This window comes from Crocuta crocuta, unplaced genomic scaffold (genome assembly GCF_008692635.1).
Source record: "Crocuta crocuta isolate KB4526 unplaced genomic scaffold, BGI_CrCroc_1.0 scaffold11, whole genome shotgun sequence".
Taxonomy (NCBI): domain Eukaryota; kingdom Metazoa; phylum Chordata; class Mammalia; order Carnivora; family Hyaenidae; genus Crocuta; species Crocuta crocuta.
In genome coordinates this window covers 8,249,682-8,263,799 of record NW_027528624.1, presented here as the reverse complement: position 1 = coordinate 8,263,799, position 14,118 = coordinate 8,249,682, and the positions used below count along the sequence as shown (strand labels likewise).

Here is a 14,118-nt window from a genome sequence, read left to right as displayed (position 1 = left end):
GTGTGACTAATTTCCAATGTGGCAGCTTTTCAACTGTAAATACCAAAGTAAGTTAACACGATGGCCTGAGAGATACCTTAGTTGGCTCAATGAAAACTCGTGATAATCAACAAGAAAAAATTATGATAACACCTTTAAAAAGTTCAAAGGTTTAACATAGGAAATGATATTCAGTGCTTTACGTACAAAAGTTCGGGGCACCTTGTTATCAGAATGCCAAAGTATAAGTAAACTATTCACATAAAGACTTGCCCCATGGACTTACCTTCTTTTTATCCCTCATTGAGCCTTTGCCTCGGACCATTATTTTACATCCTGTTTCTGCTTCAAGCTGTTTAGCAGTAAGTCCTCTAGGTCCAAGGATTCTTCCAACGAAATTAAACTGGAAAAAAAAAAAGTCACCATAGATTATTCACTTGCTTGAATTTATAGCTTTTAAAATTATTTTAAAATACATTTTTACTGGGGCGCCTGGGTGGCTCAGTCGGTTAAGCATCCGACTTCGGCTCAGGTCATGATCTCATGGTTTATGAGTTTGAGCCCCGCGTCGGGTTCTGTGCTGACAGCTCAGAGCCTGAAGCCTGCCGCAGATTCTGTGTCTCCCTCTCTCTCTGCCCCTCCCATGCTTACTCGCTTGCCCGTGCTCTCTCTCTCAGAAATAATAAAGTAAATTAAGAAAAATAATAAAATACATTTTTACTTTGTCAAGTTAAATATTTAACAAAAAAATTGTTTTAAGTGTACTTATTTTTGAGAGAGAGAGAGAGAGAGAGAGANGAGAGAGAGAGAGAGAGAGAGAGAGAGAGAGAGAGAGAGAGAGAGAGAGGCAGCGTGAGGAGGGAAGGAGCAGAGAGTAAAAGAGAACAAGATCTGAAGCAGGCTCCAGGCTCTGAGCGGGTTCGAACTCATGAACCATGATGAGATCATGACCGGAGCCCAAGTCAGACACTCAAGTGACTGAGCCACCCAGGCGCCCCAGAAGTTAAATATTTTTCAATACCAAGATGAAATAAAGTCTTAAGAGTACTTATGAATTTCTGACACAGTTTAAGGGTGTAATTACAAGAGATCATTATTCATCAAGGAGGTTTCATATGTATTAATATAAGTTACAAATTAGGAACAAACAACACTATCTATGTAAACAGGTGCTATACTAAACTGTTCATCAACATGTAATGTAAACCAGAGTACAGTATAGTAAAAAGTTTGACAAAATCCTAGATGCCACCCAAGAATACCAATGCCTTCTACAAAGTTCTGTAATGTCAGCATCCAGAGAATTGTTCATTATGTTACATGTAACTGCATTTTTTTACAGAGGTTCTCGGGAAACATTCTGGTCTCATTTTCTAACAAGAAAAATAACACTTTCTCCAAAGCAACTATTTAGAGAGAGCTGTAGTTGTGGGTTGGCTGCCATAACACTGACAGCCAAATCTGGATTCCACCCTGTACTACTTCAGTCTTTTTTTTTAATTTAATTTTTTTAATGTTTNATCCAGAGAATTGTTCATTATGTTACATGTAACTGCATTTTTTTACAGAGGTTCTCGGGAAACATTCTGGTCTCATTTTCTAACAAGAAAAATAACACTTTCTCCAAAGCAACTATTTAGAGAGAGCTGTAGTTGTGGGTTGGCTGCCATAACACTGACAGCCAAATCTGGATTCCACCCTGTACTACTTCAGTCTTTTTTTTTAATTTAATTTTGTTAATGTTTATTTATTTATTTTGAGAGAGAGAGAGAGTGAGTGTGTGTGAGGGAGCATGAGCGCCAGAGGGGATGGTGCAGAGAGAGATGGAGACACAGAATCCAAAGTAGGCTCCAGGCTCTGAGCTGTCAGCAGAGAGCCCGATGCGGGCCTCGAACCCACGAGGCGGGAGATCATGACTTGAACTGAAGTTGGATGCTTAACTGACTGAGTCACCCTGGCACCCCTAAGTATTTCAGTGTTGAGAACATAATATTGTTTCCACAATTTTATGTCTGTAACATTTTTTTTTCATTTCTAACGTCAACTTATACTAGCAGTTTTGCAAGGAGCGTTAATGAATCAATGATAAAAATAACTGTATAAATAATTGCCATCCATCAACAGAAACTTCTAGTACAGGGGCGCCTGGGTGGCTTAGTTGGTTAAGCGTCCGACTTTCGCTTAGGTCATGATCTCGCGGTTCGTGGGTTCGAGCCCCGCGTCGGGCTCTGTGCTGACTGCCAGCTCAGAGCCTGGAGACTGTTTCAGAGTCTGTGACTCCCTCTCTCTCTGACCCTCCTCTGCTCACGCTGTCTCCCTCTCTCTCTCTCCTAGAAATAAATAAAAACATTAAAAAAAATAACTAAATAAAAAAAAGAAACTTCTAGTACAAAAGCCAATGGGAAGCACAGATGGACTCAATACAGGAAAGTAAAATTTCCTCATTCACATGTCAACTGCACAAAAGACAAAAACTGAGTATCCTCAATTACACAAAAACCCATGGTGGTTTTTATTTACTGATTCAAATAAGTACCAATTCTTATGTTTACAGCTTCCTATTTTTTTCTTGCATTTGATCCTACTATTAATACATCATTACATAACAGTAATTATGTAGCATTCACTGCTCTAAGGCCTTAAGAAACGAAGGCACTTCTTCAATCTTCTGTGTTCCCACGGCTTTTCACATTCCCTCACGAAGCTGCTCCCCAACACCACCACATCTTCCAGGTGAAATGCAATGCAAAGCAAAGACAGCTGGGAAAAAGCCCCCTTCCATCAGAGCATTTGGATACAGCTTTTTCCACCTCAAGTTAAGATTCACAGATTTACCCCGTAAGCACTTAATCTAGCTCTACAAGATCCCCAATTCTGAAATTAGCCTTTATACTGAAATAAAACCCTTATCCTTGCCTAGTTCCTTGGCATATAGTATTTTATCTACCGGTTTCGTCAACATCAACCCCTGCCGTCCTCCATTTTCACAATGCATCTCCAATTTGAATAAACTCAAGAACTATACTATGATAAAGTGTTTTAAAAACTCTGAAAGCACATAGATCCCAACAGGTATCAAGCCACAATACTCAATAATAATTAGGAATTTGAAAGTCACATCAAATAAGCCTCAATTATATAATGGAGAGGACACTATCTGGCAGAGCTGCACTGAGCAGTACATGTGTGTGCAACACAATACATCTAAGAGGTTCAATACAAGGTCTGGCACAGAGTGGACAACTAATAGCCTACCAAGTCCACTACAAATTCACTTTTGGAAACCTCAGGCCCTCAATCCAATATCCAGCTTAGAATGTCCACAGGAGGGGAAATGATCCATCACAAATCTGCCTTACACAACTCCAGAGAAACTCAACACTCAATGAGTTCTGCAGAAAACCACAACAAGAAGGTGGAGATGATGAGCAAAACAACAACAAGCAGGGATCAGGGATCTGACTTGCCGGGAACAGGCTTGAGTCCTGTCTCCAAAAACAGCATCTGGCTGCCTTCCTGAAGGCTGACACTTCAGGTGATCACATCACACTGAGGCTTGCAGTCGAGCCCAGTTCATGAACATGTAAGTTCCCAATTCAAATGTTCAGCGCTTCATACTTAAATTAAGAATAGACAAAGCAGGTTCACAAAAGACTTCAGAAAATGAAAGAAAGAGATGGCACCAAATAAACAAACAGGACAAGGGAGCGCTCCTTGAGGGAAAAGACTGCTGGCAAAGAAAACCCAGAAAGAACTCCTTTAATACACAGTCCTAAATCATTTTCTAAAAGGACTGTACACATTCACATTCCCAAAAGAAGGGAATAAGAATCTGTTTGGATCCATCTCCTCTCTAGCACTTATTATCCCTATTTGTTATTTTAACCATTCTGGTGCACTTGCTGAGTATATGAATTAGCATTCTCCTGATAACTAAGAAAGTTTATCATTTTTTTCATGTTTATTGGCCATTCAGAGCTATACTTTTTTTGAAGTGCACTTGAAGTTTCTAGACTATTTTTCTATTTTGTTTTTTCATTTTATGAATTGATTTCTACTTTGTGGTTACATTTACAGCAAATACTTTTTCCCATCCTGTGGCTTGCCTCCTCTTTCTTTAATGGTGTTGTGTAACTAAATTTAGTTGGATTGAATTAATTTTCATGTAGCTCAAGTGATCACTCTTCTCTTCAGGGTTAGTGAGGTCTCTCCCCATCCTAAGATCATCAAAATATCTTTCTGTATTAACATTTAGAAGCTTTATTGTTCTTTCACAGTTATTCCCCAGTGTACCAGGAATTAATGTCTGTGATGGTACAGCTTCTTCTCTTTCCCTCACATGGACACCCAATTGTCCTACCACATTTTATTGAAAAGACTATCCTTTCCAATTACTCTACAGCACCATTATTGTCATAAACAAATCTATATATACTTGGGTCTGTTTCTGAGTTCTCTATTTTATTAATCTATTGTTTATCCCTGCTTTACTATCCACTGTATTGGGGCGCTTAGGTGACCCAGTTATGACCTCAGCTACGGTCTCAGAGTTATGAATTCAAGGCCTGCATTGGACTCCATGCTTGGTGTGGAGCCTACTTCCAAAAAAGAAAAAAACAATCACACTGTATTAAAATGCACTGTATTATTTATTGTAACTTTATAATAAATCTTAATATGCAGTACAGTGCACTTTGCTCCTAAGAGTATCTCAGCTATTGCCCTTTGTGTTTCCGTACAGATTTTAAAACCAGTTGGTCAATTTCTAGAATTATACAGACAGTAATTTTGAGATATTATAATAAAGACGTCAAAGCCATGAGCATGTTATAATTTCTTCATTTGGTCAAGTCTTCTTTAATTTCTCTCAAGAATCTAAGGCTTTTTTACTGTGACTTTACTCATTTTTATCAGACTTATTCCTAGATATTTGGAAGTTCAATTTTGCTACTGTATATATTTTTTCATTTTTGTTTCTTGCAATGTGAACACATAATTGATTTTTCTATATTAAATCTTACATCTAGCAGCTTTTTATTTTATCAATTCTCATAATTTTTCTGTAGGTACTTTTGGATTCTTTAGATAAACAAACCTATCATTTGCAAACAATGACTGCTATATACCGTCTCCAGCCATATGGCACTGCCCAATACAACCTGAGTTCAAAGTCAAAGAGTCAATCATCCTCTTATTCCAGATTTCGAAATTAAAGTTTTCAATGGCTCACCCTAAAGTCTGAAGAAATCTGCAGACTTTTTGTAGATATATTTTACCAGATTAAGAAAACTTCCCTCTATTCCGTAGTTTGCTGGGGTTTTTTTTTGTTTGTTTTTTTATTTTGAGAAGAGAGAAAAGTGGGGGGAAAGGGGGACAGAGGAGAGTGGGATGGAAAGAAAGATAGACAAGGAGAATCTTAAGCAGCTCCATGCTCAAAACAGAGTCTGATGTGGGGCTCCATCCCACAAACCATGAGATCATAACCTGAGCCAAAATAAAGAGTCAAATGTTCAAACCACTGAGCCACCCACGCGCCCCATGAAGTTTTTTTTTTATTTAATCATAAGTGGATGTTTAAATTTACCACATTTCTTTACCATCCATTGAGACAACCCTAATATTTCTCTTCAATTCCGTTAGTGAAGTGGATTACAATCAATTATCAAATGTTAAATGACCTTACATGCTTAAAATAAACTCAAGTTGATCTCGATGCATTATCCTTTGCATAAGTTGGTAGGTTCATTCTGCTAGTACTCTGATGACATTTTAAAATTTACATTCATAAATGGAATTGGCATTTAATATTCCCTTCTCATAATATACTTCTTGGGTTTTGGCATCAAGGTTATTCTGGCCTCAGAAACTGTTGAGATGTATTCCTATTTCCTCTGTTTCTACTCTCTGGTAGGCTTGTAGAAGACAGGTGATTCACCCCTCAAATACTAAATCAGCGGTGAAACAACCTGGGCCTAGGGTTTTTCTCTGTGCAAGGTTTTAAATTATGGATTGAATTCATTCAGATTTTCATGTCAATTCTGGTAACTTGTATTTACCTAAAAATATGCCCATGTTGTTTAAACTTTCGAATTTACTGCTGTAAAGCTTCTGTCCAATTTTCTTCTCAGTACCTACAGGATCTACTGCTCGCCTTTCATTCCTAACTGGTTATCTATGTCTTCCTTTTTACCAATCTCCCAATCTTTCCAAACAATTTATTTTTGCTTTCACTGATTGGGGTAGATTGACGTAAAAAACAATAGTCACAGGGGCACCTGGGTGGCTCAGTCAGTTGAGTGCCCGACTTGGGCTCAGGTCATGACCTCGCAGTTTATGAGTTCGAGCCCCACCACAGGCTGTCGGTGCAGAGCCCACTTCAGATCCTCTGTCCTCCTCTCTCTGCCCCTCCCCCATTTGTGCTCTCCAAAAAAACATAAAGAAATATCTATTTTTTGAATGGCCACAATTAACCTTTAAACTCTAAAGATACCTATGCCATCTGCAGTTTAAACTCGTAGTTCGTCCCACCCCTCCACTCTGGGCTAGCACTGTGACTTGCTTTTCCAATACAACAAAGTGGAAAGAATGACATTCATGTTAAAAACCTCCATCCGTCTTAGGTGCTCTCATCCCATGTAAACCACCTCAGACTAACCTACCAGAGAAGGAGAATGAAAGACAAGTGACCCCGTCGCCATCACTGTCCCTCCCAGCCCACAGCCAGACACCTCGTAGCAGCAGAGCTGCCTAGCCGACCTGCAGGGGACTGCAGATGCAGGCCAGAACTACTTTGCTGAACCCAACCTCAAGGTCCAGCCTGCAGAAGAGGAGGAGGAGCCAAATAAATGGCAGGTGTTTTAACATAAGTTGTTGGGTGGTTTATTTTAATGCCACAAGAGCCATCTGATACGATGGTTCTCTTCCTTTTGTGGTTCCTTGTATTTAATTGATTTCTACTCTTAGTTTTATTATCTCCTTCCTTCTACTTCCTTTGAGTTTAATCTGCTATGTTTTCTCAGCTTTCCAAAATAGATGCTTGGCTTACTGCACCTTCTTCGTTCCTAACATAAATATACTTTCAAAGCTTTCAAGTATTCCTCTAAACTGGCTTTAGCCGCAACCTAAAGTTTTGATATGCAGTATTTCCATTATTATTCAGATCAAATAATTTAATAGCTATTGAATTTTTAAATGTTTTTCTCATCTCAAACATGAGATTTCCTAATTATCTGTTACTGATTTCTAACTTCTACATGACAATCAGAAAACATTCTGTGCAGAATATCAGTCTTGCATCATTTGTTCAGACTTTTCAGAGTAGCATATGGTCAATTTTTCTAAATATTCCATGGGTGCTCAATTAAAAAAACAACAACAACAACAACAGACATTCCTCCATGATTAACTTTTTGTCTATATTGCTCCTTGTAGGTCTGTCTATTTTGGTTTTGTATGTTTAGAGGCTGTGTTATTTTGACATACAAATTTTAAATTATTATAGCCTTTCGTCATTACGAAGTGGCCCTCTATCTCTAGTAATAATGTCTGCCATTAAGCCTGATATTCATAGAGGTAAACATTTCTCGTTGTTTAGTTTTTCATAGTGTATCTTTCTTGATCTGATTACTTTCAGCCTTTTGTTATCCTTATATTACACAGGACTTCTTCATGAAAAATATCTAAATGAGTCTGTTTCTTCACCTAATCTTGTAATCTTTGGATTTTTACTAACACTTAGCCCATTTACAGTATGTGATTTATACCTACCATCGTACTAAGTGCTCCCTCCGTGCACAAGCTCTTTTACAGGGTGGGCCGGGGCTGGGTAGGGACACAGATGCAAATACTCACGTTTTCTCACTTTGTTTTTCCTTTCTATGAGCCTCAGAGTTACACGCTTGTTTATCCTAAACATGCATCACTGAATTATCAGACACTAATGTTACTTTGTACTTTCACCCCTTTCCTATATGATGCAAGGATCCCGGCCTATGTAACTTCATGTATTCCAATCTACTTTATATGCCATTAGCTGTTTTTCAAACTTTATGTATACTGGGGCGCCTGGGTGGCTCAGTCGGTTGGGCGTCTGACTTCGGCTCATGTCATGATCTCATGTTTCGTGAGTTCAAGCCCCGCGTCGGGCTCTGTGCTGACAGCTCAGAGCCTGGAGCCTGTTCAGATTCTGTGTCTCCCTGTCTCTCTGACCCTCCCCTGCTCACGCTGTCTCTCTCTTTCTCTCTCAGAAATAAACATTTTTTACAATTTCTTCAACAGTAGTTTTCTGAAGTTTTACTACAACATGCCTAGGAATGGTTTTTGTTTTACAGTGCAGTTTCATATATCTGTGACTTTATTGCTTTGATCTGAAAGTTTGAAGCCACACTCCTATCAAACACTGCTTCTATGCTGTTCTCTTCTAAAACCCAATTATATACATTAGACCTTCTCACTGGTTTTCTTTCATTTATCACTGTTTGTCTATCTCTCTGCCTCTTCATGCTGAGTATTTTCTTCTGAGCTACCTTCCAAATTCACTAATTCTATCTTCAAATGCTTCTAATCTTCTGGGAAACCTGTTTAATTCCAGTTATTTTTTTCAGTTTAATTTTTCTTTTAAATTCCCATTTCTCTGCCATTTTCTCTAACTTGTCCTCTGTCTCCTTCCACATGCTAAGCATAGCTCTTATAAAGTCTAGGTTTGACAATTCTAATACCTAGAGTCCCTGTGGATTTGTTTTCATCATTTTCTTTTTTCTTCATATTTTTGTTAATGCCATCTTACCTTCTTGTAATTTGGGTTATCTTCTAGTGTATGCCAGACACTGTACTTACTAAACAGCTCACAGAAATAACCTAAGGCCTAAAATGGTGTTACCTTCTTCCAGAAGGGCTACCAGAAGGGGTATACATCACCTGCTGTTACTAGCAAAATCCAAGATCACTTCTTAAAACAATTTGATGCTGACATGCATTGTCTGTGAGAACTTAGAAAATTCTGGTTCACTTTTACTCCTAGAATACATACCCATCAGCATCCCTCTTCTCCAAGCAAAAACTGAGGACATGGAGGAGTCACATAGATAGATTACAGATTCCAAATTCTGTCCCCCAGAGTTCAGCCTCTCAGTGTCTCCTCCAGACTCTGAAAACATACTCAGTGAAAGGAGTCCCTAAAAGCCAGGCTTATATCCTTAATCATCTGTCCTCAATCTCGCTGGGATTCTGATGTGTTCAAGCAAATGTTTTTTATTTTTTTTGTACTATGTTCTTTCTGTTTTACTGGAAATGCTATGAATTACTAGCTCCAAATTTACTAGCTGCTCTGAATTACCCTGTTAGCCCTTACATACTGAGAAGTTTACGGCACTGTTAAAGATGTTCCTTTTTATTCTAAAGAGATCTAGAACTAACGTAATTTCAGGCAGTATGGGGGTCTGAGGAAGAGAAATAAGACACATACCACAAAAAAGTCTATCTACAGGCCTGGCCCTACGTTCATTCTTCCTACTGATCTGCCACTTCCTAACTCAACTTTTTACATAGTGACAGTGTATAAAACTTCACCACCCCCACTCAGCCCTTCAAAACAACCTGATCAGAGACAATCTCCACATCCCACACTCTCACATTTTGTTTAGTTCGGGTATTTTCAGTACAAGAGAAAATAGGCTTTCATTTTCAAATTCAACTCAATGAAATATTTATTCGAGGTCTGCTATGTGGTTAAGAGTAAAAAATACTAGGGTTTAAGAAAAAGAAGGAAGAGGAGGACGATGAAAAGAAACTCCCCACTCTCATGAAATCTGTGAAAATGCTGTTACTTTCTATTTGTTACCTTGAGTGCTTTTTAAAATAGCTGGTCTTACCAGCTCTTCTCTCCCTCATTAATGGTTGTGCTCTACACAGATCCTTTTCCAAGGCAACTCATATTCTAGACACACTATGGAAAAGAATATCTAGAAAAATTACTCACTGTAAACAGGAGTAATTTAGCACTTCAAATAAGGAATACGTAATTATTTTTGATATGTGTCCTTTGTCAAACTGCTTGGCATGCACTTTGTACAACACAAACATTTACAAGACCCTTTTCGGCACATCCTATTCTCCTATTCGTTCCACTTTTTCTGGCTGAACCATAGTGTTAAGATTATACCTACTTCTACCACAACAAAGCAGTACAATTATCATCTAAGTAAAAAAAAAATGTTTAAAACCAGTCAAAACCAACATACCTCCAAAACAAAATCTTCCTAACCTTAAAAATGATCCAATCTCTACTGCCCAAGACTCAAGAAACAACAGCTCAAGTGTGTTAAAGTGCATACTACTGGGATTCTAATACAATTGAAACTGTCAAGGTCATCCTTCTCAAAATGCTGTAAGTAGAGAATAAAAAAAAATTAATCATAGCAGCTGCTTTGTCTACTGCAACCAATTTCCAAGTTAATATCGTTTGCCTTGCATTAAAATTCATTCTGTGTTGATTTATCATGCTAGTTCTGCAGCTTCATTCAATTAAAACAATGTCACAACACATTCAAAGGAAATCATTTCAAACAGCCTGAGTTAACTGCAACTTTAAAGGCCAAGACTGGGAAAGAAAGAAGGGGGAAAAAAAAGACATTCATTAACCCCACTGTTTTAAGTACAGACCTTCTCTGTGACTCACCAGTTCTATTTCTGCTAAATGGCATGTTAATTTCTAAAGTAGAGGTTACAAACAATCATGTCTAATGCTATTAGTTGCTCCTCACTTCATTTTAAATAGAAATGATGGATTTTTTGTGATGACAAAATAAAGTATTATGGCAAATCTTTACATTAACCTTTTAAGAAAGCTACAATTAAAGATAAAAACCTTCTGTGACACACTATCAAAACAGATAACTAATAAAACATGGCTTTCCAAAAGCATTTCAGTGAAACACTTCTAGGAGCTGTTAGAGTAATTTCTGCTTAAAATTTTGTAAAAACCATTTAAAAAAAGAACATGCACTTCTTCAGATTTTTTTGTTTTTTGGCACAACAGATTGATAATCTGTTTTAAAATATTGTGTCTGGTACTTACAAGGTGATTTTATTTTAGACACATTGCAACCTTACATTATATCTCTTATGTGACAAAGTAGGCGTAAAACACACATGCAAATGTGTATTTGTTGAAATCTTTCACTTAGCAAATAACAAAAAAATGTACCAACTCTAATGCAGCCAACACTAGTGAGCCTATCTCATCCAAGTGTGTTAAAATGAAAGAAAAGTCATGGTTATTTGGTAACACCACTGGTTTTATTTTAAATAACAGAATGAGATTTTGTTTGATTTATTGTCCTACAGATTGGCCCTAGACTTATCACAGGTAAGGAGAAAATATTAATAATACAGATTAAATCAAAAGTGTGCTGTGTCTCTAGTCATTCACTGTGAACAGCACAATGTTCTTCCAGTGTTCAAAACCCATTATCCAATTCAGCAAAGAAGTTGCTCTTGTCATTTACGAATAAATGAAGTTTCAACGTATCTTTTCAATTTTCATATTCATATACTCATGAATGCAAATGAAAAACCAACCAACATGCATGTCAGAACTACATTCATTCATCAATTCAAACCAAAGGTACTGGTCAGAGATAACAAAAGTTCGTCTAAAATTAACGACAGCACTGTGTAAAACATATACACACTCACATCAAAAACCAAAAACAGGCTGAATATATCAAAATCTCTTGTGCTTTTTGAAGATAAATGTCTTAACCTTCATATTTATCCTAGATAAGTAATTAAGTCTCCTTATGCTACATAATCATTATTACAGGAAGCTTTTTTATAAAACCTTTCATATATTCGACCTTTATAAACATCTTCTGTTGACGGCATAAGGCAACGCAGGAGTCATTTACACCAGCAGGTGTAAAGGTGGGAAGAGTAATCAGTAATAACCAAAATATGAAACTGACTGTGGCATATAAATGTGTATATCCTAAATCATACGAAATCATCATCCTTTGAGTATAAGATATAATTGGTAAAGAAGCTCATGGCACTCAAAACAAACTCAGGTAAGAGAGATGATTATTTTTCTAGAAGCTAAAGAACAAATGCTTCCAAAGCCATTATTTAACCAATTAAAATAAAATTTGAGAAATTTCTCAACTATGTTAAGAGTTCCTGAGGTGCAAATATCTTATTTAGTAATTTTTTACCATGAGAATGAAAAAACCACTATATGACTTCTGTGAACACTTTTAATTGAATTATCCAACAATCTGAATAAATATTAGCCTGTTTATATGTGCTGTAGACTTTCAAGAGGCACTGTGGATTTAAAAAAAAAAAAAAAAGGACCAAGTATTATCCCTGACTTCATGAGATGATCTGCAAGACACCTGTACTGACACTATGCACCATGTGATAAGTGCGGGGGGGGAGGGGGGTTGCACAGTGCTCTGATAAAAGTCCTCACTTTGCAGAGGATGACAATTGTCACTAGGAATCAGAACACAAAACCACATAAGAACATGTGAGCTCAACAGTACGTGTTGAGGAGAATTTGGCGTGCTTTGTGGGAAGGAAGGAAAAAGAGAAAGGCATACGGGGAAGAAAAATTAAAAGTACCTGCCATTTTTTATAGAACAGTGATTTCTGCATCTAAACATAAGGGTAACAGCAAAAATAAAGGTTTAAAAAGTAGTTGGGGGGAGGCGCCTGGGTGGCTTAGTCAGTTAAGCGTCCGACTTTTGCTTAGGTCATGATCTCGCGGTTCGTGGGTTCAGGCCCCGTGTCGGGCTCTGTGCTGACTGCCAGCTCAGAGCCTGGAGCCTGTTTCAGTCTGTGACTCCCTCTCTCTCTCTGACCCTCCCCTGCTCGCGCTGTCTCTCTCTCTCTCTCTCCTAGAAATAAATAAAACATTAAAAAATGTTAAAAAAAAAAACCATATAGCCTGGACATATCAAAATCTCAGTCATTTAAAAAAAAAAATAGGGAAGTTTTAAAAGGGCCTTGTGTAAAAGACTTTGGACTTTGCACTGTCAAAAATACTGTCTTGTTCGCTTTCATTGCCTTCATATTTTTATTTTAACTGGTTAAGTAGTGTTTGTTTTTCCAAAGCACTTGTTCTTTAGCTTCTAGAAAAATAATCCTGAGATTTCAGGATAAAGTCCAAATAACAAAATCAGTGATGTCACAGAAACCAAACAAATTTTATTTCCACCTTCCATTTCAATATGGAAGTTAACATGAGTGCAATGACTATGCCACTCAACATTTCTCAGGTGTTGAGTACGCGGAGGTAGGTTTTATTCTGAGTGCTCTGGTGTGAGAGTGTTTCTATGCTTAGCCCTTTACATGCAGGAAGTCACTTAATCCTCGAAGTGCTTTTGAAAGACAGTTACCATTATCATCAAGATTTAATTCGTGAGAGGTAACAAAAGTAGTCCTAATCCCATAACATCTAGATTAAATATAGAATTTTGACAATTAGTAGAATGCCCATCTTCTAAAGACCTTAAAGTATATACCCTAATCACACCAGAAACTCATGTTTAGTTTTCTCATCCCTGTTCATCATTCAAAATGTTTGGTTATGAAGCTTACAAAAACTCTCTTCAGATTCAAGTTTACTTTTGGAGTCCAATTGTGTTTTTATCATTTCCTCTCCACTTATATCCTAAACATCCTTACATCCTTACATATGCCATCACTATACTAATGTTACATAATCACACCTTGCCTTTCCAATATCTTCACCTATCTTTTACGGATTGGGATTACAGCTTTAATAATCATCATATATACATCCTTTTTACCTTAACTGAACCTTTTATCTGAATGAAAATCTTTATGTGATTATTACTTGACCCATGTTATTTCAATGAAAAATATGTATAATTTTAAAAAAAGAGAGAAAGAGAGGAATATGATTATTTGAGTCAAAACTAAGCTTACAAGTGTCACTTCAAACCCTGAAGATGAGTCTAGATTAAATATATAGTTCTGACCATGGATGATGGATACTATCTAAGGCTCTCTGACACTGATTTTTTAAGTTTTGCGGCATAAATATTATCACCTCATACACTATTTGAAAATTACTAGTTCCGCTCTTAAAGTCAGCTGCTTTTTTTTTTTTTTTTT

The 14,118-nt window shown here is 37.2% G+C and overlaps 1 protein-coding gene across 5 annotated transcripts in view; it reads right to left on the bottom strand.

Annotated features, from left to right (window-relative positions):
* The window catches only part of QKI (QKI, KH domain containing RNA binding), a 157,216-nt gene that overhangs the window by 85,915 nt on the left and 57,183 nt on the right, over positions 1-14,118 (bottom strand). For all 5 annotated transcript variants that reach the window (XM_077755157.1, XM_077755158.1, XM_077755159.1 and 2 more), the window contains exon 3: positions 266-382. In XM_077755157.1, the coding sequence (XP_077611283.1) occupies positions 266-382 (117 nt within the window). The remainder of the gene's footprint in view (positions 1-265; positions 383-14,118) is intronic.